Genomic DNA, 26,718 nt, shown 5'->3' on the forward strand with positions numbered 1-26,718 from the left:
ATGCATTTTTATGCACTTTGACTACGACTGTTCGAGCTAAATTACAGATCATTGATGGCTGTTACAGACCATTGATGGCTGTTACACAGAAGGGATCAACAAAAAACTACGAAAGGTGAGCAATGTATAATACCTCAAGATCTCTTCGATGCCATAAAGAAAACTATTACACACAGAGACACACATGCCTGCACACACACATGTGTTTCATGTCCATTCATGCTGTGTTTTGTCTTCCATGAAAACAAAACATGGTAGATAGACCATGTAACGCTTTCATCCAAACAAATAAAAAACCCACACATTTCTGCAATCTGTCCTTTTGTGTAACTTGGATATTTGGATAATGTGTCCTTTAGTCTATCCACGTTTTGTTTCTCTCCCAGAGGGATTCTGACAGGAAAAAAGCATGATAGAGTAAATAATACACCTTATATGTGTCATTACACCTGCAACTGTATTTCAGGTGCATAGTGTCAATCCCTTCATGTGATGTATGATGCCCAAATGAAGCTCTGTGATTGCATGGATATACAGTCTGGGCTAGACAGAAATCAGCCCGGGTGTTGTTTCTTCATACTATTCTGTGTTGTTGTGTTTGATTTCACATAAAAACGATATAGTCCACTTTAAGACTTGCTAGTAGCAATTATTCTGGTGTGGTTACCAAAGAAAAAATTCTTAATGTATAAGATTTATGATTATAATGGGCACCTATGTGTTTGGTCAGGTAAACATTTGTGGTGAATTTAATATCATGTCCTATCATGTATTATATACTATATAGTGAAAATGAGCAATCTATTTGTTTGGCCAGTCAAAACAATACTTGGATTAGATCAATTGCCAGGAAGTGTTTCTGAAAAGTGTTTCTTTTTTTTTTTTTTTGACTTTTTTTTATATTATGAGACTTTAATTAATCATGCTGATACTTATTTTAAAGTTGTTACTCTCAACATATCATCATATGTTAACTGTGAGTGAACTTTTACCATTTCCTCTATACACACTATTTTCCATCACTGAAATACTAGTTGCCTCACACTTCTGACTTTGATCCCCTACACGGCTGAGCAACCCACAGTCCATGGCTCCGTGATAGTTTTCTCTTGTAATGCATTTCTACCTACAGTCTGCCAAATCTGTCTGATTTCAGAAAAGAAATTCATTTTCTAGCATTCTATCTTCGTCTTTGCTGATCTTTGCTGAGCTCACTGAGGCTTTATTTAATGATATCTCAAAGTTATTCTTGGCATTCCTAAATTTTGGCTTCTTCTCTGGCTGACAGATTACAATTTTAGATCTTGAGAAACTAAAAAAAGGCTGCAAAACTATAAGGCTACAATTAAGACGTATCTTGTGCATGATCTGCAACTAGAATCAGAAAATAGGCACTAGAGCAAAACAAATACTACAAAGATATTCCAAATGTTTGAATACTCCAAGGTCAACTTCATTCTTTTGCCGTCTCTGGCTTATTGGGTTAGATTTAAAGCAGGTGATTTGATGATTTATTTACTCCAAATACCTTGATACTTTTTGGTTTCGGTGTTCAAATATTTTTTCAGAACTTCTTGTATTGGCCATAATGCACCCAGTAAAAATGACTAGAAAAAAGTTTTTTGAATTAGTCTGGATAATTGTGACAGAGGCCTACCCAGTGAGTCACATCTCAGCCACAAGGGAACACCTCAAAATCTCATGATGGAATTGACATGACAGTTGCTGAGCTGCTGAAGTTTAGCTTGACATTGGTAGCCACATGGGAGTCAGTCTGCCCAACTTTGATGTCTTCAAGCAACTGACACTCCTGTTGGTATGAAGCAAGGCTTTGTACATGTATATGCAGCCAAACACCTGGCAGACACAAAGGTAGGCAAACACACATAAGCATAATACAAGCACAGTAGGTATTATATGTCTAAACAGCAGACAGAATGACAGCCATGCTCACCCGTATGGTTTAGTTCTAGCTATCGCAATAATAGCTGTATACCTAAGCACCATTGAATGTGTAAAAGACATAGATAATAAGCAAATTCTTGAATGTCTTCCTCTCTGCCTTGGGTAACATTATAATATGAGACTAATGAGATCATTCCCAAACAAGTTTTAATGCTTTCTCTCAGGAACGGCGTGTTAAATCAGCGAAATGTCTGCATGCAAACTAGTCCTGCCTGCTTTCCATGCAACAGACGGCCTATTAGTTAATTAGCCGTTATCATAAGCTTTAGTGTTTAAACAGACTAATTGGAGTTGCTCCTGTTTTGTTTGGACAAAACAGAGCAGATAGACCTATCGCTTTGTGTATTTTGTGGAAATTCCCCAGAAACACCAGTTGCGTAAATAAAGATGATATAAAAGCAATAGTGCAGAGATTTCTGTCAGCCTTCTCCTTGTTTGCCTTAAACACATTGTTATGGCTAGCCATTTGATAACACATTGTAAAGTAATTTTCTCAAACTTCAGATGGTTTGATCGTATGTGCTAAGGAGTGAGAAAAGGGGGGGGGGGGGGGACGCACAGGCAACAATGAATTCCGAGGCATACGGTGATGAAATCGTGATGTAACCACTACTAACATGTGCCATACATGAAGTTTGCGTGCTGCGCGCGCGCCCTCGCCCCGTACTCAACTTCCGCGTTGCGCGTCGGAGAGGCCACTTCTGATTGGCCAGAAGGAAAAAAACAAACAAACAAACCATACATAAAGAGCTCCTATCGGGCTCTTGTCGACGTTTAAGCCTTTCATTTAGTCTATTTATCGCTCCTACAGCTATCTATACCAGAGGTCTGCTTTGGAGAAATGGAGTTATGTTCACATTAAACGCGTTCATAAACCTAAATCTCAAAGCTCGTATGCGTAATAAGTGTAAGAGAGAGAGAGAGAGAGAGAGAGAGAGAGATCATGATCTAAAGGGCGCGTTTAATTCGCACTGTCTAATTAATCAGCTGTGAAGAGCAGCAGGCCTGCGGGCGCTGTACAACCGTGGATTCATGTGCAACATCAGCTATTGTTTCACGAGATTGAAAGTGAGGAAAAACCTCAATGCACAATGACTGATGCATCCACAGCATGAACTTTAGAGCCGTCAGTGACTGAGGTACCCATGTGTGCATTGCTGACTTTCTCTCACGCTTTGCGCAAACAGGGCGCCCCGGCGGACCAATTAACGCGCGGCGAGATGGGAGAGTCAGCGCTTTCCTGGGAGAAGATCCCCGCACTTCAACAACCATTATTATCTCACTCCCGACCACGTTACGACCGCACTCGCGAAGATTGCATCAGGTCTGGCTTTTCTTTTTTACATCTCCAAGGCCGGAGAAGCGAATTATGAGAGGAATTACTGTATCACACTATCTTCAGAAGCGCGCCGCTTTTGATCCTGGAGACGGCGCGATAGAAAGAGAGCAAACTCATACTGCCACCAGCAATCTGCTGAAAACAGAAGCACCGTCTCATCAAGCCTTGAAAGACTGCTGCAAATGTCAAAAATGTTAAACATGCTTTTAGAAGTCCATTATGTTATTTAGCAGGAGGCCTTTGCTTACAATCTTGGAAGAAAATGTACCAAAATGTAGGTTTCTTAGTCGAGTTGGTGATACAAAGGTTCCTCTTCTGAACCTTGTGTTTTTGTACCTAATAATAAGAGATAGTAGTAATAGTAAGTGTAACTTGAGGTACATGATTACACCTTAAGGTCCAGCTTTAACCCTTTACTATATAGGATATTTAAAGGTACACTACATGCACCTTCCCAGCTAAAAAAATACTTACTAAAAAACCCACCCAAGCAACAAAAGAAAATACACAGGAAAAAAAGACCCGACGACAAAAAAAAAATACAGTCTGGTAACTTATATCAGAGGTCCCTGTAATCCTGAGCTCGGGTTACTGTCTGTGCTGAGCTACATGTTTTATTTGTGATTGCATGGGTTTCCTCACTGTTCTCTAGTTTTGTTCTACTTGGCTATACTAAATTTTGAATGAGCGTGTGAATGTGTTTGTGTATGGTGCCTTGCCATCTCATCTTGGTTGAGTTTAGCCCAAGATTGTTGTGCTGAACCCTAACCAAAAAACCAAAGTGGTTGCAAGTTACAGAATGAATTAATTTTTCAGAGTGTAGGGTGTCCAGACGGTCGTTGCATTGCTGGATAGTCTTGCAATAATGTTTTGCTCTATGTATCCCAAAATATTCTCAAATTTTGTTGAATAGGCTAGACAGGTTCCCAAGACTCATCCTGGTCTACCCCCTGTGCTGCATATTCTAGTGTTTTCCCTAACGCACCTGATTCAGCTAATCAGGGCCCAGTTTCCCCAAAGAAACACAACAACCATCATTAAATGTTCAAATGAGCATCAGTTAGAACACTTTCTCTATCACTTAAGATGAACTCTTTCTGATCCTTGTGAGAACAGAGATCAGTTCAGTTTATTAACACTTCAAGACCCGAGTAGAGAAACATTCAAAAGTTCAGGATAGGAGCGAATACTCCTCTCTTATTTCTGCTGTATTTCAGCTTTTTATTGCTGTACAGGATACAATTTGTATACAGTGATACACACACACGCACACAAAACCGCATGTACGCACAACAGTATAGCTTACACCCCACAACACTACCAGAATCAGTCTTAACTATCAGATTATTGCTTTAAAGTATGGACAACCAAAGCATATAATCTGCTGCAAAACCTGTAACTGCATCTTGGATTTTCAAACTTTAGCTCTAACACCTGTTAAGTCTTAAGTCATCTTAAGGCATTTAATCTGCAAATCGGTTTTTAGTTTGTCTGAGATTTAGCCTGATGTTGTCTTTACTACATTCAAAAGAACGAGAGAGTAAAACCGGTACTCTCACTTGTCTAAGACAGAAGTCAGATATGTGATGTATATGAAAAAGAAAAGTTATTATAGGCTTCCTTCTAACTGTATTGGACAAAGATTATGATACATTATACAGGTCACAGGCTCCCATTGCAGGTTCTGTAGTATCTCTGTGCATTGTAGTGTTTTTTCCTGCGCTAACACATCCTGTTCAACAAGTCAACTCAATGGAATCGCTATATTAGAGCAGGGGAAAGCAGTACAAATGTGCAGGAATCAGTGTACTCCAGTGCCCAGAGATTAGAGCCTGTAATATAAGGCTATGTGTTGTGAGCTACAGCTGTCAGTTTAAAGTATTAGCCTTGACTATTAACACAAGTTTGGTCTGATCTATCAGTCTGATTATATTATTTAGAATATAAATATGTTTGGAATCCTATTATTTGTAAACAAAGGAAGCTTTCAGTTATCAGAGTCTACTTGTTGCAATGCAACTGTGAATGTGGGGGGAAAACAAGACATTTTTTCAGGGAGTGACACTTCTCAGAGTTGAGAGGCAAAGCTGTTAGAAACACGGGCCGGGAGAGGGAGCAAATCCCATCGCAAATCCCATGGCAACAGCAACCAGAAAACAGGTCTAAAATAGGGGGCAGTGTTCGCTATTGCTATAGCAACAGGAAGACGTAGCTCCTTCAATCAGCTTTAGGATTTGCTGAGGCTGGAAAAACAAAGACTGATTCTTTGTTATTAAGCGCGATTAAAACGTTTAATAGGATACAGACTTGATTTGACCCGACGACCCCAAAGGCACAGCCTGGGGGCCATTTAGTGACATATTCGGAGGCAAAACTGACACAAACATGTAACTACTGCAAATTATATACACTACAATATTAGGGGAGGGAAAATAGTCTAGTTCTGCACACAGTCTAAATCACATTTTTTTTATTTTCTTTTTAAAAATGCAACGATTCTAAATCGACGCAAGAAATCGTAGTTTGTTATATTATTATAGTGTAAAGTAATTTTAAAATTAACACGCATGCGCACAAGGCATCGCGTCGGAAACGCTGTCTTAACGCCGAAGTCAACTTTCGACATGTTTCACGTTGACATTTGATTGTTCGGTGAGATGTTGATGCGATTCCACCTGTTAGGCTATATTATGGGGAAGAAACATAAAATAAAATAATTAGCTCGTTTCGGGTTGTTTCATGTGTACATATTTTCTAAATATTACCTCTGGTTTAAGTGTGTTTATTTATTAATTTATAAATTGTAAGTAGTGGTGGTTGGTTTTTTTTTAGCCTAAGCAAATAAAATGCAACCAGCATGAATGACCTAAAATCATGTCCTCGTTACACATGAACCAGGAGCACTAGCATAAGGACATTGCTATAGCAATGAAAATAAACTGCAGGACGAATGAAATTAAAGAGAAACAATAAAATTGAGTTCTGGGGGAAAAAAAGTTGAGTCAAAGGAGTGTAAAACTTCCTCGCTGATTTACTCTCGGGATGTTTACGTGGAACATGTGCACGGAGGTAAAAAACAGTTGGATGAAACGTCCCACTCGAGCCAACCAATTAGAGAAGCGCAGAGCACGAATTTAACCAATGGGAACGCGGTTGTTTCAGCAGACCTATCCAATCTACACGCAGCTCGCAGCGCTGATGCAACTAAGCTGCAACAATAGCCTCGTATCTCCTGGGTAGCAAAAAGTGTTCTTCCTCGGCGTAGCAAATTAAATAGTCCCGTTGAATCCATACGTCGTCATTACGTCTGGTTTCTCTCTTGTTTGAAAATCCATGTTTAAGAACTATATCACAGAGTGTATATGTGTTATTAGGAATGATGCCACTTTTGAAGAGACTTCTGGTGTTTAACGTGTAAGAGAGCACACAAGATGTTTAAGTATTTTTTTTTTTTACTTAAAGAGAAGGTCTGGATAGTTAAGAACATATGATGTAGGCGTTGTTTACTATGGCGGAACGTCTGCGAGGGCTGTGTGCAGTCCGGGCGGAGGGATCTGTAGGACCGGCACACAAGCGCATGACGCAGCCGGTTGCTAGGTGTGGATGACCTGATGATGATGCTTTCACTCAATTAAGCTTATTCTCAGTCATCAACTCCATCACAACAAAGCAAGAGCAGCTCCACTTCTGTTCTGGCCACTCACTCCGAAGGAGACATGGCTTTTTGATTCAGCAATCGCGTCGACTCTTCACCAAGCGCCGTGCTTTGCTGTAGCAACGCACCTCAAACTCAAAAAACATAATGGAGTAAGTGAAACTTGCTTGTTACTTTGCGGAGTTGATTTTAGGTCTGTTTTTTGCAGCTGCTGTAAAAGCACAGGGACTGCAGTAGTGTGTTTACACAGAGTTGTTGTGTCTTAATGTAGCTCCATGTTGTTATAGTGCGAGTTTCAGAGATACAATAAAGAGAAAGTTTTGGGTACTTTAGTTACTTTGTCAGTTCATTCAAACTGTTGCCAAAATAATGTCTCTCTGTCTAAAGTAACTTACTTGTGACTTGTGTAAGAATTTAACTTATGCTTGTGTGTAATAATAATGACAACACAAAGACGTTAGACATTGCTTAGGACATTGAAACAGGAAAATATTTTTAGGGCTCTGTTTAATGAGTTGTACAGATTTTTTTTTATCTCTTAAAAAAGCATCAGTTATTAAAAACGTGGTTAAAATTAATAGCTGAAATGATGACACTATGTATGGAATGCTTCCTAATAATAAACTTGTGTTGACACTGCATGTCATTTTTTTCCCCTTAAAAATAAGCTATTATCATGATGTACAGTCATTTTAGAGTGACTTTGTTTGACGTCGGTGTCCAGCTGTATGTGTATCAAAGTTTTCTTTTTGCTGCTTGAGGCAGACTACCTCGAAAACAAAAGAAAGAAGTTAAGAGCATGCTAGAACAACTGACACCTTGCATTACGTCATTGATTACATCCCACGTGCACGTTTTTCTGGTCCTAGAATTCAGTGACTTGTGCGTGTTTGGTATTCCTGAGAGATTTCCTTTTGGCTCTGGTGTCTATTCATGATCATAATGATGCTGTTATTTTGCATGACTGCTCTTGTCCGGTTTACAAACAGCAAGCATGTGATTTTAGGTTCCTGGATTAGAAGTGTAAACACATGCATTATGGAGAGCGCTGGAGAGTATTTTTCTGCAATATTAGTAGAGCCTCTGATTATGTTCATTAGTTTGTTCATTAACACTAGGCTCTTGTGTCTGATTCTGGCTTGGTTGTGTTACAGTAGAAACTTATGATTAATTGGAGATTTTTGTAACTTATCTTTTAATGATGAGGATAATGTCATTTAAAGTAGCTCTTTATGTATGTGTTAGGGACAGAGTGAGCAGTCGGTTTATTTGGCACAGATTGAGCATCTACTTGGTTCACTGGGATCTCAGCTGAGACTATTAAGTGGGCACAGGAGACTGAGATGGATGGAACAGGTCTAGCGGTAGCCTAAATTGGTCCCTTGACAATCACAGATGTTTCCTGAGTGATGCTGAAATGAAATGGGTCATTTACCTCATCAACGTCTAGTGTAATTGTGATGGATGTGCTTCGACAAGATGCAAAAATTTGTTTACTGGTGTCATCAAAGGCTTTTTGTATCTCGACAGCACTGTGATAGTCGGAAAAGGAAAGCCCTTTTTAAACACTGGATTTCTCTTCATCATTTTCTCAAAGTTTATTTTACAGAAGAATTTTGATGTGATTTCATCCTAGTCATCTAAAATTATGCGAAGTTTTTCAATAGTCCTCTCTGATCCATCTTCTCTGTTTTTTTTTATTATTATTTTATTTATTTATTTTTTTTTAGGTTTCATAATGCATACCCAGCCCTGTTTTCTGTGGCTCAACTCACTAACGACGCTATCGTGCATCACAAGCTCGGACAGTTAAATCGTAAAATCATCGGACAGAATGATGGCAATGTCAGCGCCCATATGGAAGGCTCTACTTGGATGCCCGGCAGACCCCCTCGCTCTCTCTCACCCACAGGCTAACCACAGCCAATTGGAGAGGCGCAGAGGGGAGGGGCCAGAGGAGAGCCAGCACTTAATTGGTGAGTTGCAGTGAGTACAGTTTTTTATTTTCCCAGTTTCAGGTGGGCACCGCACTGCAGCACATTTTCTCCTCCTTGAACAGTGAGTAAAACTACCAATGTGTGTCTGTTTTAAAATGTTTGTGGTGTACATGTGAACTGTTTTGAGAAAAATAATGCTATCGATTTTAATGCTTTGTATTTCTGAACTCTATTGATCATGCGGTATCATTTTTAACAAAATCTTGAAATAAGAAACATTTACACAGCGCACATGGTACTGTATTTTTTTTTTTCGTTTCTTGTAATTTAAAATTTCTTGTATATTATGCATTCAATTTACAGGTTTTGATTCTATTCACTTTCCCAATAGGTGATGGTCTCAGTGACTGGATGACGGAAGAAGTGGATTTCTCCTCGTACCTCCCAACCCCTCACTCCTCTCCCTCCCCCAATGCATCCCTTCCCCCTTCGCCCCTCCAGCATGACATCCAGGTGCCCTCTGATTTGGAGGTCATGACATCTCTACTGCAGGAAGAGCTTGCTCAGCTGGAGGATTACTTCCTGTCTGACCCGCTCCCAGAGAAAGTCTCCAAACTGGGCAAATGCGACAAGGGGCCACCACCAGTGGGCCCCTCATCATACTACCAGTTGCCCTATGCATCATATTCTGCTTCTAGCCAATCAGAATCTAGCCCCCTACTTGTTACCCTAGCAACTGGGGAACTAGACCTGCTGAGCTTTTGTGGGGGTCCCATTGGCCGATCAAAGATGCCTAGACACACCCCTTACGGTTGCAGCCGTCCAAATGCCAACGTATGCAGCCGAAAGAGAGTTTCCGATGGGGCGAAGGTGAATGAAGGCTTTGAGAATGGCATCTGGAGTTCCAAAGGAAATACCTCAGGTAACTCAGCTGTTGCGCATAATGGTAGCTACAGCTGTGTGGAGGATGAACGGGTGGTGGGCAAAGGGTACTGCTTGGGTAGTGCGGTGGAGATCCGAAGATGCGCCATTTTACCAAAAGAAGAAAAGAACTGCCGCTATTCAGATGATGCCATTGGTATAAGCAAAGTTGTAAGCAGCAGTTATGGCTTTGGGGGATCCATTCAAGTCCCACACAAAAAAGAAGAGATGATGATGTATGGTGTCAGAGAAGTCAACATGAATGGAATGGATGGAACTGGAGAGATGGAGATGATGAGCGAAGGCAAAGCATCCATTGGCGATGTGGTCAAGGCTAACATGCCCTGGAAGTCCGAATCCAGCGAAGGGTGCTATATTCAAGGAAGACCCCATGATGAGGCCTACCACAACTTCCTAGGGTCCATCAACGAGCCAATAAAAGCAGAAGGTGTCGAGATGCACCGTCAACATAATGACTATCACTGCAGCTTTCTGGATGGTCAAGGCCCTGACTGCTTGAGTGGAGACAGACACGGACACGAAATAGGTGCTCATTGCCCCAGAGGTGTCTGTGCACTGAAGGAAGAGCCCTGCATTGTGAAATCAGACCTGGATGGCTCCCTAATGGAAAACAACCAAGGTGAACGTAAACAGAAGAAGAGAGATCAGAACAAGACTGCAGCTCACAGGTATAGTGTTTTCCCACCAGAAAGCAGTACCATAAATTAATAGTGCTGTATGCTAGGTTTATGAGCCGGTATATCCTGGAGGTCTTGTTTTATTAAATGGGATTTTTAAAAACAGTTTAATCCAAAAGTTAGGATAGCTGGGCATGTAGTTGTATAACAGGCATTTCGTAGCTAAATTACTAAATTTCTTAAATTTCAAAAATTTAAAAATAAATCTTGATGCAAAAAAGAAAACACTACCCACACTCTGTCATAGTCTTCAAATAAAAATAAAAAAAAGAGTGATAGCAATTTTTTAGTTTTTGACTTTCTTCAACAGGTATCGGCAGAGGAAGAGAGCAGAGTTGGACTCATTGGAGGAGCAGCTTCATGGGCTGGAGGGAAGAAACCGAGAACTTCGAGACAAGGCAGAATCGGTGGAGCGAGAGATCCAGTACGTGAAAGACCTTCTGATCGAGGTGTACAAGGCCCGCAGTCAACGCCTAAAACAAGAGGCCAGCGCCTGACCTGAACTTGGTAGCCTGACAATTGATGATTGTTCTGCAAGTAGAATTGATAGTGCTCTAAATATGGATCGGAATTTAAGTTGGAATGATTTCTGATCGAATGTCTTTTTTTCCTCTTGATTTTGGATAGGGGCGGGAGGGTATTCTCTTGCACGTTATGTTAACCAATTATTTATTTTTCGTTACAAACTGACAAGTCCATCAACAGCTGCAGCACAAACTTCCACTTTTTTCAATTCCAACGCAAAGTCAAATAAATATGCACTGTGATTCTGTCATGGGTTAAATGGCAGTTGGCTTTTGTGTGGGCCTCCTTTTTTTTTTTTCCAAGAATAGATAAAACGGGTCCTATTTTCATGTCCTTTTCGGAATTGATGTTAACACTGAACACACAATCAAATGAAAGCACATTATTTTTAGTTTACACAATGCTATAACTTAGTATCATGACCTGCACCAATTTTAATTTATTAAAACAGAGAATTTTAATGTTTTTTTGTTAAAATTATTTATAAACAGTTTCGAGGTTTGTAGCACTTGGCAATAGCATAATTCTTCCATCAAAACTGAATAAGCACTAATATCAGTAAGCAATGTTTTTCCAAACCAATTGACTTTCAGGGGAATTACTCTTTTGAAAATGAATATTCCCTCAGGAATAACAGCCTGAATCTTCTTTTCATTACATCCCCAATATAGGTTAGTCCTGCAGCTCAGGTATGCTATCTATGTCCAAAGTCAAGGAAGTATGTCAGTTTGTAACTTGATGCTGAAGATATGGCACTGCCTAATGTTGTGTGTGTCGAGTTCATTATGTTTTAGTCTTGCATGCCTAAGATTTCATGGCTTTTTAATGCCTTTGTTCTTTCTTTTGGTTTGAACGAGATGTTAAACATTACAGCATATCTCTCTTACTAAAGACCTGTTATATCCTCTTTGCTTAGTCATTTCATAGAACGAGTGGCATTTTTGAGTTCACAAACTACTGTTTGGCCCAATGTCTCTGCTGTAATTGCGAAAACAATCAGGGTTTGTGATTTTATAAGGCTTGTATGATCCGATTTAAAATGGTGTCCTAGTGGGTAGCACAACAAAAAATATCTTTATAGCTCAACAGCTTTTTTATATTTCCACTAGAGTGCTTGAGATGGCTTTACAACTTTTATTTAGCTGTAGCTCAAATTTTTTGTCCTTCCTAGCAATATTTATTCAACATTTTCATGTAATCTAATATCAATTGCAACTAGAGTTGCGGACAACGAACATGAATTTAGGGGTTCTATTTTGACATTTTGTCTATATATCAAATTTATGTATCCAGCTAAGCAATCTGGTGACATTTTTTATTTGATGTGTGCACATATGGAACCACAGGAAAAAAAAAATTTAGACAGCAACTAGGTCATATTTTTAAGTTTATACATTAAAAGTTTAATTGAAGCTTCATGTGTACCTTAAAACCTAGCAATACCTTTCTTTATTTTCTTAAGCCTTCTGAATACGTAGCCTAGCACAGATATTGAGAGAGCTAAGCGCCTTATTTAAGAATTTAAATCTGCTTTTCTCTTGGCGGTATACAATCATGTTTGTGCGAAATGAGCAGACTGTGGTGTGTCATCTTGTGAAGCTGATAAATGTTGGAACTCATGAGCTACGTTCTTTTACACACGTTCACACCAGCTGAAAGACCAAGACCAGACATTTCAATGCTTAATATTTATTTATTTATTTTAGTTGATTGCTTTGTCTTTTCTTGTCATTCCTTTGATTCCAATAAAAGTGATTTGTGTAAGCAGTAATGCATCTCGAAGCTGATGAAGGGAAACTCCGGTGTTTGTTGTTGCTTTTGTTGTTTTTTGGGGGCTAGGGTTTTTTTTTGTTTTGTTTTGTTTTTACACACACACACGATGCCTAAAATCTCATACTGCTGCACTAAAGAATATTACAAAAAAAAACTTTTTTTTTTTTTTTACTTTTTAAGGCTTAATAATAACAATAATAATAATAATAATAATAAGAAATATTTAAATTATTGTCAATAAACGAGTAATAAAATTCGGACATTTTGGCGGAAGCTTCGGCTAGCTTTAAGTAGGCTAAATTACTTTATTTTTAGACATTTTATGCAGTTTGTCTTCAAGGAAAACAACCCGAAGACGTTACAAAAAAGTCACCTAATACTTCTACCAAATTTCCAGCCGAAGATGAATTAAAATTGAGCATTAAATACATCCGGTATTTTTGCGTTTAATTTGTGAGGCAGCTTTTAATAAATCCACAGTCACATACAAACGAAACTATTTCTAAACCCTCGCCAGACTGTTAGTTTTCGGGTTTCTGATCAATCCAAATACTAATTAGGCTGTACGATAGTAAGGAGAACGAGATTCTGGATGTTTATCCTAACAGATTGTGGAATGTTTTTTACTGACAGTTTGAGTAGTTATAGTCTGATTACTGCACCGACAGTCTTCATCTTCTAACGGCTTCATCGGGTTTTTCTCTCTTATCAAAACACACACACACACACACACACACACACACACACACACACACACACACACACACACACACACACACACACTCACTCTCTCTCTCTCTCTCTCTCTCTCTCTCTCTCTCTCTCTCTCTCTCTCACACACACACACACACACACGCGCGCGGAACTGAAATAGCACACCGGCAAAAATGTTCCACCCTCCGCTCTTAAAATAGGCAGTGTGGAAATAGCCTATATTTTCCTTTTAATATCAACCTGAATAAATGGCTAGTAGCGTAAAAAAAATAAAAACACTGATGTGAATAAAAGCTGCTTAAAGCGGCTGCAGCCTTAATTAACATCACCAGGTTCCCGAGCGTATAATATTCACTGTTTTTAAACAAAAGCGTAATATCTGAAACCTCACACAGAATAGTTATTTATTTATCTAAAATAAATTAATTTTGTATATTTTTTTTATAGATACATAGATAGATAGATATTTTGAGCAATTGTTATAAAGAACTAAAAAAAATAAATAAAAATACATCCACTCGGCCAAAACCAAACAACAAAAAATTTGGCTACACCGACCGGCATTTACAATTTGAACCAGTTTTATTTTAGCAGATAATTTAGTTTTATTTAATATCAGACGAATCAGCAGAGTAAACTAATCACCTCAGAAAGCGCCACGTGTCTTTTTAATAAATACGGCTAAAAAGTCTACAGTCTGACCGAACACAAAACCATAAATCACTCAGTATTTTAAACTAAACAAATTATTTTCAAGCGTTATATAATTTTAAACTATCGAATTTATATAGGCTTAAAGTAGCTTGATACAGGAAGAGATACACAGAAATATCTCGAAGAACATACCGTCATGTTTTTTAAATGCATTATTTCTATCGTAAGCGAGAATGCATACTTTATGCTTTAAAAATAATAAATAAATCAAATAAAACTTGATATATAATATTATATAATAAGCATATTATAAAATCTACATTTTTTCAAAAAACAAAAACAATACAGGCTCGTTTCTTTTGCTGCTGCTGTTAAATCCAAAAAAAAAAAAAAAGAATCTTTTGTCCAAATATAATTTATTCAATGTTCGTGAGGTTACAACAACTTCCAGGACATCTGCAATTTACTGCAAGTAAAACTGTCTATAAAAAATGATTCCAATATCATTAAAAGACAAATAAAAATTAGAGTCTATTGGACAAGCAGGTCTGAAAAATAATGCCCCCTTTTTTTTTCTTAAATCAATGTCATTTAAAGCAGAGCATCCTTAGTGTTTACTTACTATAAATACAAACATTCTACAGAATTGTACAAAACTGTTCATTTCTATCATACATGTAGGTTGTGCAGGCACAGCATCAGGCTAGTCTCAGTCCAAATCACATTGAAGTTGGGATTGCTTAGGTTTCAGGCTTTAATCTTTGTCAAAGTTCAAAGCCACCGTTCCATAAAAAACAAGCAAACAAACAAACTGTACAGGTTTAATAATTGACAATATGGTAGTTAAGAATAACAACTGCCTGGCAGCCAAAAAATAACTCAATGACATGCTGATAATTACTAGCATTATAATAACTGCACTTTTTTTTTTATCTTGGTGTTGATTCTACATTATGTTTCCCCTCTGCTTGACCCATCCGTCTGTAATTGCTCTGAAGTGAAGGCTGGGATATGTGGTGGAGTTTAAGCTCAGCTTCAATGGATTTCAGAGCCTTGTGGAGAAAGCAGTTAGAATACCAGAGTAAGACATGCTGGTAAGGAGTTTTCACTTGTTGTTCTCCAAGTCCCTCAGCACAATTGTCAAAATGATGCAATATTTCTCAAATGTGTCTGCACACTGTTTGTTTCGTTAAAACATTCTAGGGGTAAGTGTAATTGTTATGGGGCTGCACTGATCATAGCGCAATAGTGTTGTGCATTTTATTGCTACTGCACATGAAATTATGGCACTGGATATTTGCCCCATAATAAGGCTAAAATGCAGAACTGTATTAAATTACAATTTTATTTGTAATAATTATGCAATACAAGCATGAAAAACCCCACACCTCTCACCTGCTACAATGAGTCCTGTTGTCTAAACGCACACAGGGCCGCCAAGGCTTGCCGCCGCACTGCATGATGGGAGTCAGTGCGGACGAGGCAGTGGAGTTGACGGGGAGCATCCACGCTTATCAGTGCTCTTTCACCTCCTGTAATGGCGGCCATGCTCTCTAGGATGATGCAGACTTGATGTCGAATGATGGCATCAGAATCTGAGAGGAGAGAAACTGCTGGAGAAGCTGCTCCCATGGCGACATTGAGCCACTCCTCCCCTGCCATAGAAGTACCTGTAGAACCTAAAGGACAGTCAGAGCCGGCATTTATCTGTTGTCTGATACCCTCAACCCTTGGCCTCATTCTTCCTCTGCCTGTTACAGCTAGAGGGCTGATGGTTCTCCTTCTGCATTCAGTCCCCTGTAAATGCTGGTTCCCCTTCGATGTGACTTCAGTCTTTTTCATCATGCCTAGCCACTTTACTGCAGCCCTACATGCACTCCTACGTACAGAAGGTGCAGAATCAGACAAGCGGCTTAGCAAGTCCTTGAACACTGCTGGCTCGATGGTCCAGTTTGGTCCTGCATTTACTTTGGAGGAGGTCTGTCTGAAATCTGGTTCTAGGCAAGCCAAGAGGTTGCAGCCAGCAGCTCGGACCCCATCATCATGGTGGAGTACGGCAGCTCGGAGCACAACCGGGTCCACAGGCACAGCAGAAAAGGCAGAGCCAGGTGCACAAGCCTGACACAGCAGAGACAGAAGCTGCACTGCACACCCAAACAGGGATTCATTCTGCAGCAGCATACACAAAAGAGAACTTGCTGTCCTAATATCAGGAGATTGACCTTTGACATCTGATGCATTAGAACAGCCCTTAATTACATTAGTGGGAGGTACGCTGTTTTTGGGCTGCTCTAAACTGTCAATAAACCAGCTTTTGTTGCTCTTGTGCCGTGCTGTGGGATGTCTGAGATGGTCTGAGAAGCCTTTGTGAAACTCCAGGCTGTCTAGAAGCTCCTCCACACCTTCATCGTGCTGCTCTATACAATCTTGAAGGTGTTCTATGCTGAGAGTTTTTATGTCTTGTTTGATCTTTGAATTAAAGTCTTTTCCCCTCACCTTTGCAGACTTGGTTTTGGATAGCTGGGAGTGCACATTAGGAGAATCCCTTGTGTTATTACTTTTATTTATACTGACTCTTGTTATGTCTTTTGTTCTCTTAGAGTGATCCCAATCAATTCTGCCCATTTCTAACTGTTTTTTATGAGGAGTGCCAATAAGTCTAGGCTGTTCTGCTACATTCTCAGACTGGTTAAGGTTATTTAGGGTTTGGTCTGATGATAGACATTGGGGAAGAAACCCACAGTCCTGGGATGCTGTGGTGAAGCTTGGAACTGCGTGCTTAGGGGAGAAAAGGCAAAGACGGCGCAAGAGAGAAAGAGGAAGCTCTAAGAGAGCAGGGGATTGGAGTTGAATCATCTGAAAAGCACATACATGTAGACACATTTCAAGGAATTATATTCAACCAATATATAGAGATATACACCTTACAAACTCTGGCTGTAGAATGATGTATTGACTTGCCTGAACTAAGCCTTCCACTATATTCAGGCTTTGATACGAGTGGAGAATTTTCTCCATTTTCTCCTGGGGCAGCTCCACAGCAAACGGAAAGCGCAGCAACTGGCAGCTCATCACGGCTAGACTATTCATATCAGAGCCACCCCACAGGAGACCCCTTTTAAGTGGTGCTGAGCTGCTAAGAATGAGAGCACGGAGGCGGGTCACAATTAACATGATGTCTAAAATTAAGTTCATCCTACCAGGAGAAGTAAAAAGTCTGGAGGTCAACTGACCTATCTGTAGTCAAGAGACGAACGAGGATGCGGATAAGTTTTTTGTCGTCGTCAAAAAACAGGGAAAGGCAGTCGTGAGGCTCATTGGAAAAAGCAAACAGAGTGATGGATAGAAGGACCGAGAGACCTAGGAGGAGCAAAAAAAAAAACTGACTAGAATTAAAATGAGGTTCATGGTATACATCACACATCATTTTTCTATTCTGAAAAAAAAAAAATTTATATTTATTTATTTATTTTTTACATTTTACCATCAACTGAAAGAAAATCAGATTTGGCTTCTGTGCTTTCAAGAATAGTGCCAACTTTAGACCACAAGTGACACCAAACCTCGGAGTTCAAAGAATCATACAGAGCGCTGCTTTCACTCTGCAATTGAGGAGAAAATCTGTTTATTACAACGCAGAATTTCTAAAATGTTTACAATCATAATAATTACATGACGAAATCTCACAAAATATACTGAGTGAAATTACCTCATTGAGAAAATAAAGAATTAATGCCAAGACACCGTCACACATGCCCCAGCCAGGAGGCAAAGGGTAATGAGGCTAAGAGAGAGAAAACAAACACATCATGACTCCCAGGACTTTTACAAATATCGCAGCATAAATAAGCATGACCTTTAAATAGGATGGTAGAAATTCATGTCTGTACCTCCTCTGGTCCTGACAGTAGACCCTCAAGAAGTGTCGTAAGTCTGTCCATGTGGATGTTAACATACACTCCGTAGTGAACAAACAGACTCAGGACTGCAGCTGCATGTGGCTGGATTAGATAAAAACCCAGAAATGCACCAATCCATAAAGCTCTGTCTTAATTATTAATCAGATACCGGCATCAGTAATAAAAAAAAATATGGTGAAACTGTTGCACAACACAGGGACTTACTGCCAGAGCGTTTAGGTCTGGATGGAGTAATAATGATATCAACAGCTGGCACAAATCCTTAGCTCTAGTGAGAGAAGTAATTATATATAAGATAACAAATAAACTAGTTAATCTAATTACTCGTAGCCATGTGTGCAAATAAACGATTGTATGCGCTCTGCAAAAATGTTAGCAGTGTTTTTTTTTTCCAGCAATTTATTTTTGACATTATTCTGGTAAACAAACAATCTTTTTTTTTTTAATCTTAAAATGGTATAACTATTATTATTATTAATAATCATAAAAAATATTGATGCAGAAGAAGAAACAAATTACTGAGAGTAAATAAAATCAGACCTTTTCTCATTCATTTGCCAGTCAGGCTGGTTCTCCCAAATCGGCAGAAGCACAGCCGTCAGCTCTGCCAGCACCCTCTCGCTCCACGGCTTCTGCAGTCACAACAAATTATACGAGCAATCAGTCTTATTACTGAATATTTATATGATTAATATCAAGATTAGCGTTAACCAATGACTTAATTATGTCAGCTCCTTTTTATAGAAAGTGTTGAATCAGTGATGAATGTAAATCTACTCATTAGCATCATTAATATTGAGAATAACTTTAATAAAACCCCAAATCCTGGATGAATAATAATTTGTATTCAATTTGATCAGAAAAAAATTAAATAAAAATAAACCTCAAGTTATGATATGTTTATTGATTTAACAATCTTTTATAAAAACCTAAAAAAAACCTTCATGGCCAAAGTTTTATGATTATGATTTGTTTTTAATGTCCCTACAAAGATCGATGCGTACTTACATTGTGGTAAATGTTTCATGTATGATTTGTAATACAAACCATTATTGTATAATAATAATTATCATTGTACTGCAAACCATAACTTTATTTCTCGCTTATGTATCTGTTCTGTAAGCACCAGTGTGAGTCAACCCTGAACTAATAGTGGGATGATTTTCTGTATAATGAACATTTTTAATACAAAAAAATTGCACCACTTACTTAAGAAAATGTACAAGAATCAAATTTTTAGTTACTAAGAATAAAGTAAGGATTAGAAGCAGGTATATTTATCTCCAGTAAAACATAAGGCAAAGGAAAAGCCTCATAAGAAAATAATAAGTCCAATAAAGTTGCATGTGTGTGTATGTATGTATACATCATAAGTAGTTAGATATTCATATCTGACCATTTGTTAATAAACAAGACAGCTATATAGTTATACAAGTACTATTACCTTTAATACTTCAGGACTGTTAAGCATCACCTCAATCAGACTAAATAAAAGTTGAAGCACATCGATCTCCTTGCTGATTCTCCTGACATCAGGGGTGAGGATAATGGTAGTGAGGATCTTGAGGAGGTGAAGCATAGTGGAAGGCTCTTCTAACTTTCCAGTGAGGAGCTGTGCAAAGAAAGAGGTGTTTAATTTCATCTCTAATGCATTTAACACTGCGTGGGTATTTTTTTTTTTGACCAATTACTACACATGCCTTACGGCTTCAGGCAGCTACAACTACAGCACAGTATTTACAGCAAAGCCCTTGATAATAATTACGCTTAACCAACGAGACTATCGTTTAATTTAAAACACAAAGAGTAATTTCGGTTTGCCTGCTCCTTGCATCTGAGGAGCTTGTTCTTCAGTTTCTGATGGATGTGGGGATCCATAAGCATAGACATGTGATCCGTCACTTCAGCCAAACGCTGCCACTCTTCATCACTGTTAACATCTTGCTCCTGGGCAAAGTGCAGAGGGACATGTTATAGAAGTGAGGTATTGTTTACAAGTTTATTGCAGTTCCGTCAAATGCACTTAAGTGATGTTCACTCAGTTGCCATTTTAATAGAAACACCTTCTGTTCTTTCATGCATGTATCCAACCTGGAAGCAGTACAATGAATACAGTCATGATGATACAAGAGCTTTTGAAATGAACATCGTAATGAAAAAACATTTTTTTTTTTTTTTGGTAAATTTGACTGTGGCATTGTTGTAAGTACCAGACAGTCTGCTTGGAGTATTCCAAGCACATTGGTGTGTAGAGTATGCAGAACGTAATAGAAAAATAAAACACTGCTTGATGTATTTATCCAGTATTCAGCTCTCCAGTTTAGGGAAGTCTGTTCACACTGAAGCCTCAAACTCCCGTCCTTGCCGGGCAACATTGGAAACAGATGTAATATAGCAGCTATATGTAATAGCTCATCCTCCTCAAAGTTCAGCATGTTGTGCATTCTGAGATGCTTTTCTGCTCACTACAGTTGTAAAGAGTGCTTATCTGAGATGCTGTCATCCCAAATCAAACCGGTCAGACCTTCATCAAGAAGGTGTTTCCTAAGTGAACTGGCACTCACTGGATGTTTTTTTTTTCTTTTTCTTCTCTCCATTCTTCAAAAAAATCTACAGACTGTTGTTTGTTAAAATCCCAGGAGATCATCAGTTGCTGAAATACTGAAATCAACCCATCTGGCATCAACATCCCTGCTACAGACAAAGTCACCGAGATCATGTTTCCCTATTCTCATGTGTGATATGAACATTAATCAAAGCCCTTTCACCTGTAGCTGCATGAGTTTATGCACCGCAGTCACATGATTGGCTGATTGAATAATTACAGGATTGTTCCTATTAAAGTGGCCAGTGATGATGATCATATAAAATGATTATTATATGCTACCTAAAGATATTTCTGTGTGTGTGTGTGTGTGTGTGTGTGTGTGTGTGTCTGTGTGTGTATATGTCATCGGGTCATTCACATTTGCTTATTTAAGATTAATGCTAGAAGGACATCAAACAATCTGAATCTCCTGGCTCTAGTGCAGGATCATCATCTACTGATGTTGTTCATAATCACCAACGTAATTGATCGTTCATTTTCCGATACAATAAATCAAACCTTTCTTTTCTTCTCTCAAGTGTTTGAAAAAGCAATAAATTGCACAATGATTACTAACATCACTGTCCATCCGAACAGAAGCCAAGTTGGTGTGACCAGGTCTGGAGCGTCTGACCATAATCCCTGGCCCGACCTCCACCGAAGGAAACTCTCTCTCAAAGTCCCTGCTGATTTGGCCCTTGCACGGAGCCGGACTCGCACTGAAAACACAACAACAAAAAAACACACACAACTTTGTGTATGAAGCATATTTTAACAGAGTACAGTTTTTAGCCTTTCGATAATTCTTTACATTTTCGATTCTTTTCATATGATCAAAAATGTCTTTGCTGTGTTTCTGGTGTGAGTTGCAATTTTTTTTTTCATGTTACATTCAAATTCGGAGCACAAATACTACCTGGCAACACCAATGTCATTGGCTTGATGCTGATTGGCTGGTGAATGAGCTGAATTTCGACACACTGTAAAGGTGCTGCCCAATGAATGGTTGCTGGTGGGGGCTTCTCCAGCCGGGGCAGTTTTGGTGCGAGGCTGGTTGTTAACAAGCGCTTTCACGATCTTCAACTGGTCCTGTACAATCAAAACAAACCACATCTACTTAAAGCTATTCAGATTTAGCACCCCATACTAATCGAAATAAACTTTAGACTTTATTTGAAACTGAATAGCTGATATTTTACTCGGTCACGTGGGACGAATTTTGATTGTATATATATTTATATAAATGTTTTGATTTCTGTAATGAGACACCTTTATCAAAGAGACCAGTGTTTTTTTTCTTCTGAAATTTAAGTAAATTAAACGGCAGGGTGTGGGGATATAAATACTCTGTCATACATTAAATAAAGAGAAAGACAGACAGACAGACAGACATTTTTTTGATCCTGGAGGAAATTCAAGCATCCAGTAGCAATATACAGAGAAATAAGATTATCACAACACAGTAACCAGTACAGAGTGTTATGTATGGTCTATCTGCAGGTATGTTTTTAAGAATTTTTAATGCCCAGAAAAATTTAATTTAAAACCTAATTCATCAACAATTCTTCAAAAATCACACACACACACACACACACACACACACACACACACACACACACACACACACACACACACACAGTTTATGTTTATCGTATTGCAAGAAAAAAAATCTTTTCTTTCATAGAGGTCAGTTCATGACAGAAAGTTTAAAAGTTTAATGGTGCAGCATATAGTGAGTTTTGAAATAGGCTGAGAAACCGGTAAGAGTATTTGACTTGAATTTGTCATTTCCTCAAATTGACGACTGTGTAGCTAACGTTAGCGTCAGTTTAGTACAGGCACTTGCATCATGCGACTGACTCTGTATTATCTATTATGTGTGAGAGGAGTGGAGTTTGTTTATAAAATTATTCAATTGAATTGTATAAAACATAAATAACATGACACAAAAGGAGAAATTGCAGAAAATTGTTTACAGTAGCAGGCTCAGGGCCTTTAATTAAAAAAAAATTTAAGGACTTTAAGGAACTGTGCTAAATTGAGATTCATATGGTTACATATTGTAAACTACCGCTATGAGACTCTGAAATAATAATTTATTTTTCCATTTCATAACACCATTCCATTCATGAACCTCATCTTATATTCTGTGTAATAAACTTGTGTGGTGTTTAAACCCACCTGTTTTTTCTTCTGCTTTTTGTCATGCTGGTCTCTGGCTCTGTGCATTAATTTGCCCTTTCCGCAGCGAGGTGCAGATTTTTCTGCCACCTGCTGCTGCTTCATGGCTTGGACGTCTGCAGTGGGCATTATGGTCAGGGGTTTGCACGATCCCTCGTCTGGTAAAACTGTCCAAACACAACAACGTGACTGTTTTACTACCACTCACACTCTATTACACATCTTTCACAGAACTTAATATGTTAATAAACTGATCTTCATTTTTTGAGAGCAATCTTAAAAGCTTATAAACTTTGCCCTCACCTAAGACTCCATCTGCTACAAATGGATGGTGAAGCAGGCCAGGCCAGGTCAGCCTCTTCTGTGGGTCTTTATTCAACAGACCCTTCAGAAAACTCTGTCGAACATTAAGCGATTGAGAATAATCTTACAGATTAACTCGAAGGCACATTTAATTGCACATTATTTTTCATGACAAACATATGGCAACCGTGATTTTGAACTTATGTGAAAATAACTGACATTAGAAATCATTTTATTGACCCTGGTGCGTTAAATTCTGCTTTTTCATTATTTGCTTGCATATTAAATTATTAAAGTATTAAAGTCTAATTAAATTCATATTCAGGGTAGCCTCACACAAAATTTAAAAACTAACAAGGTTTATAATGTAGCATATAACAGCATAAGGCATATATTTTGAAAATTATCAATTCTGTCATGATACATAAAACTATTTCATAATAATGACTACAAATCAGTGCGGTCATTATTGTGCAGCTCCAGCCAAGACTATTGCCATGATTGTTATGTCATGTATATTGTATGTTTTTCCACACCCATTTTTAAATCATTCTGAGAGAAAATGTTTGTGTTGTTGTGAAACTCAGTACCATGCAGCCCTGGCTCATATTTTCTGGCCATTTGACCGGGTCCTTGACAATCAGGTGCACAAGATGAAAGATGGAGTTGGTGTAGAACGGCGGCGCCCCCGTGTGGAGCTCGTAGAGAATGCAGCCCAAAGACCAGAGGTCAGCTGTGTGGTCGTAGGGTTTCTCTTCCACCAACTCCGGAGACATGTACAGAGGAGTCCCCTTAATGGAGGTTAACACCAGCGTAGACACACTCATAGCCCGGGCAAATCTGGAAGGACGTTAAGTTGAGTGATGTGGTGAACATTTGGGTTTGTCACAACGGCAAAGAATCTAGTCAAATGAGTTTTAAATACAGGATTGTTTTTACTTTGATTCTAAAAGGGAGTAAAGACTTTTTTTTTTTAAAATAAATGAATAAAAAAAAAACATTTACTACATAACAACTTGACAAAAATCCTATATCATCATCATTAGGATTTTTATTATAAACTTATAAGATTGAGTAGTAGTATTTACAGTATGGCTGCTACTTTACATAGCACCTTGTGCAGTACAAACCCAAAGTCACAGAGCTTCACCACACCCCCTTTGCCCAGAAGGATGTTCTGTGGTTTCATGTCGCGGTGCAATATACGATGGGAGTGCAAGTAATACAGGGCCGATACCAGCTGGCAAGCTATCTCTCGCACCTACACACAGCAAAACAACGAATGTAAGAAAGATGGCTATTCGCAGAAACCAGGTGTCTATTTCAGTTGAGCTGGCTGTCATTCTGTCATCCATGTGTACTCTATTGCAACTCTGACATCAGTATGACATATATTGGAACTAACTTTGCCGATAATTAGCTGCTTCCATCCAAATGTTTTGCAAAATTGTAAATTTCAAAAATGTCAACAATTGTTCACTGTGAATATGTTGAAGAGGGCACAACAAAATGATGTAATGAAATGAGGACAAGGACCGGAGCATGTGCCTGCAATATCACCATTTATTTCTCAAATATGAATATTTATAACCTATTCTCTTGCTGAGATCCTTAAAGTGGGGTTCAAGACCCCAAAGTATCTATGCAGCCCAAGCTTGGTTATGGGGTCTGTGATTTCTTTTCTTTTACGTTGACAGAAATCACATCCAATTTTTATCCTAATTATTATCCAAATCATTTAGTATTGAGTTCTGAACAGTTATTAAAAGATTTGACTGGTCCCTTTGAGTGACTGGGTTTAATCCAAACCTCATTGACTCCCAAAGCAGCCTTTAACAGCAGAAAGCTCAGGAATAAAAAAATGCTCGATGACATCTATTAAAATTTTTTAAATAAAATTATAACTTTAAACGATTAAGTTAATAGGGGAGTAAGAATTATTATGAAGTGACTAGGTTTAAGCCAAACCTCATCCTGTCTTAATGAAAATGGCAAATATTTTAAATATTGATATTTTTCAGATTTTTATGCATACATGTAAAACTTAAAGTCTCATACGAAACCCCATAACAGTGATCAGGGATGTTGATGACTATCAGTGACCATATGTATCCCTTATGTACCTGGCTCTCAGGTAAACATCCATCATCTTCCAGGATTTGAAACAATTCACCTTCTGCATACTCAGTGACAACTACCACCTGCCAGGGGAACACAAATGACCTTTTAGTGCACAGTAAAAATACTTACGCAGTTTTCCAATTTAAGGTTTTCCAATTTAAGGATTTCTGCTACATCACCGTTTATTTCTCAAACATGAATATTTTTTTCTGAATCATCCCAGAAATCCAGATGTGAATCCTTTTGAAACCTCTTTTTGTACATTAACGCCATGTTATTAGAGCTGTTATTAAGTAAGTTTATTATTTTTTTGCAGTATAATTAGCCAAATGACCTCCGGTGCTAAAGAGATTTTTTTTTTCCTTCTGCTAACGTCTGAATATACGATTACGTTTTGCCTAACAGTGTCATTTACCAAGAGATTTGAATGGGAAAATTGGAAACGCTGCCAGCGATTTTCGTTTGAGCCGTTGCACTGGATTCTCCTCCAAATAGCTCTAATACGTGTAGAATATATAAATACTCGACCACCTAAAGAAAATACAACATATTACCTCGGTTTGTGTCTCAAAACTGTCCAAAAGCAGAACTATGTTTGGATGCTTGAGTCCCCTCATGATCTCAATCTCTCTCTTCAGGCTCCGGAGCTCTTTTTCAGACCGACCCACTTTAGGGATGAACTTTAAAGCCACAACCTGGAAATATTTACCTGTCAGTTTTGCCTAAATATGACCTGTAGCTTTTCTTATACAATACCTCTATAATAATGTTTAGAATTGTAACTGTTAGCACAAACCTGGCCGCTAAACTTTCGACGACCTTTTTTCACTCGACCAAACGAGCCTTCGCCTATCAGCTCCAAAACATGGTACTGCTCCATCATTAGAGTTACAGAGGAATAGCAACACCTTCTAAACAATTAATTTTATTAATTTGCCAGGTTTAGTAGGCAAGAATAGATTACAAAAACGCTCATTGTGCTGCGTTACAACAAACGAAGACAATAAACTTAAATAAACTGATATAAACAACTAGTTTCAGACAGTAATAAGCCCTCGGGTTAGCCGGTTACCAGTTAGCTAGCCACACTGTCATGTGGCTAGCTAACTGTTTTAAAGAACTTTTAAATAAGTGTGAATTATCCATTAACAGGTTCTACACCACCGAGTATAACAGTGTTAAAGTGAAGCGTTTCCTAGTCCGCAGATTATTGTTGATACAAAGCTGAGCAAACTTTTGAAAAAGTTCCGTTATTGTATCGTACAACTCAACCAGGTACAAAAACAAACAGCGCCTAGCAACTTTAGTAACAGATCATCCAATAGCCCTCTTAGAAAGTGTACTTCAAGCAAAAAAGAACTAATATTCCAATGGCATGAGAAACGGAATACGGAGTTTTAAATGTTCATTTCTTAAAAGCGGGTT

The 26,718-nt window shown here is 38.5% G+C and overlaps 2 protein-coding genes across 4 annotated transcripts; one reads left to right on the forward strand and one right to left on the reverse strand.

Moving 5' to 3' along the window:
* Nucleotides 1–2,943: 2,943 nt before the first annotated feature.
* atf5a (activating transcription factor 5a) lies at nucleotides 2,944–11,505 on the forward strand. Of its 3 annotated transcripts, none has more exons than XM_027165550.2 (4): nucleotides 2,944–3,289; nucleotides 8,690–8,935; nucleotides 9,288–10,506; nucleotides 10,826–11,505. In XM_027165550.2, exons 2-4 carry the CDS (start codon nucleotides 8,794–8,796, stop codon nucleotides 11,010–11,012), a joined length of 1,548 nt encoding a protein of 515 aa, XP_027021351.1. In that variant the 5' UTR covers nucleotides 2,944–3,289; nucleotides 8,690–8,793; the 3' UTR covers nucleotides 11,013–11,505. The 3 variants fall into 3 exon arrangements, with proteins under 3 accessions (XP_027021351.1, XP_027021350.1, XP_027021349.1); XM_027165549.2 differs by lacking the exon at nucleotides 2,944–3,289 and adding an exon at nucleotides 3,318–3,578; XM_027165548.2 differs by lacking the exon at nucleotides 2,944–3,289 and adding an exon at nucleotides 6,484–7,111.
* Nucleotides 11,506–14,580: 3,075 nt separating this feature from the next.
* stk36 (serine/threonine kinase 36 (fused homolog, Drosophila)) lies at nucleotides 14,581–26,621 on the reverse strand. The gene is made up of 20 exons (XM_027165544.2): nucleotides 26,090–26,621; nucleotides 25,848–25,988; nucleotides 25,296–25,373; nucleotides 24,303–24,433; nucleotides 23,763–24,012; nucleotides 23,173–23,266; nucleotides 22,870–23,036; nucleotides 21,605–21,777; nucleotides 21,266–21,407; nucleotides 19,923–20,048; nucleotides 19,546–19,713; nucleotides 18,642–18,733; nucleotides 18,306–18,369; nucleotides 18,072–18,182; nucleotides 17,891–17,965; nucleotides 17,666–17,783; nucleotides 17,415–17,541; nucleotides 17,143–17,317; nucleotides 15,577–17,037; nucleotides 14,581–15,233 (listed from the first exon to the last, which is right to left on the reverse strand). Exons 1-19 carry the CDS (start codon nucleotides 26,174–26,176, stop codon nucleotides 15,580–15,582), a joined length of 3,777 nt encoding a protein of 1,258 aa, XP_027021345.2. The 5' UTR covers nucleotides 26,177–26,621; the 3' UTR covers nucleotides 14,581–15,233; nucleotides 15,577–15,579.
* Between the last annotated feature and the right edge of the window lie 97 nt (nucleotides 26,622–26,718).

Source organism: Tachysurus fulvidraco, chromosome 26 (assembly GCF_022655615.1).
Source record: "Tachysurus fulvidraco isolate hzauxx_2018 chromosome 26, HZAU_PFXX_2.0, whole genome shotgun sequence".
In the NCBI taxonomy this organism is placed as follows: Eukaryota; Metazoa; Chordata; class Actinopteri; order Siluriformes; family Bagridae; genus Tachysurus; species Tachysurus fulvidraco.

What these genes read in the sequence shown, in the direction of transcription:
- atf5a (XM_027165550.2), top strand. Translation starts at nt 8,794, where the DNA reads ATGATGGCAATGTCAGCGCCCATATGGAAGGCTCTACTTGGATGCCCG. An exon ending in GGAGAGCCAGCACTTAATTG is followed by an intron (nt 8,936 to 9,287) that starts GTGAGTTGCAGT and finishes CTTTCCCAATAG; the next exon opens with GTGATGGTCTCAGTGACTGG. An exon ending in AACAAGACTGCAGCTCACAG is followed by an intron (nt 10,507 to 10,825) that starts GTATAGTGTTTT and finishes TTTCTTCAACAG; the next exon opens with GTATCGGCAGAGGAAGAGAG.
- stk36 (XM_027165544.2), bottom strand. Translation starts at nt 26,176, where the DNA reads ATGATGGAGCAGTACCATGTTTTGGAGCTGATAGGCGAAGGCTCGTTT. An exon ending in AATGACATTGGTGTTGCCAG is followed by an intron (nt 21,408 to 21,604) that starts GTAGTATTTGTG and finishes TTGTGTTTTCAG; the next exon opens with TGCGAGTCCGGCTCCGTGCA. An exon ending in TACTGTCAGGACCAGAGGAG is followed by an intron (nt 17,966 to 18,071) that starts GTACAGACATGA and finishes TCTCTCTCTTAG; the next exon opens with CCTCATTACCCTTTGCCTCC.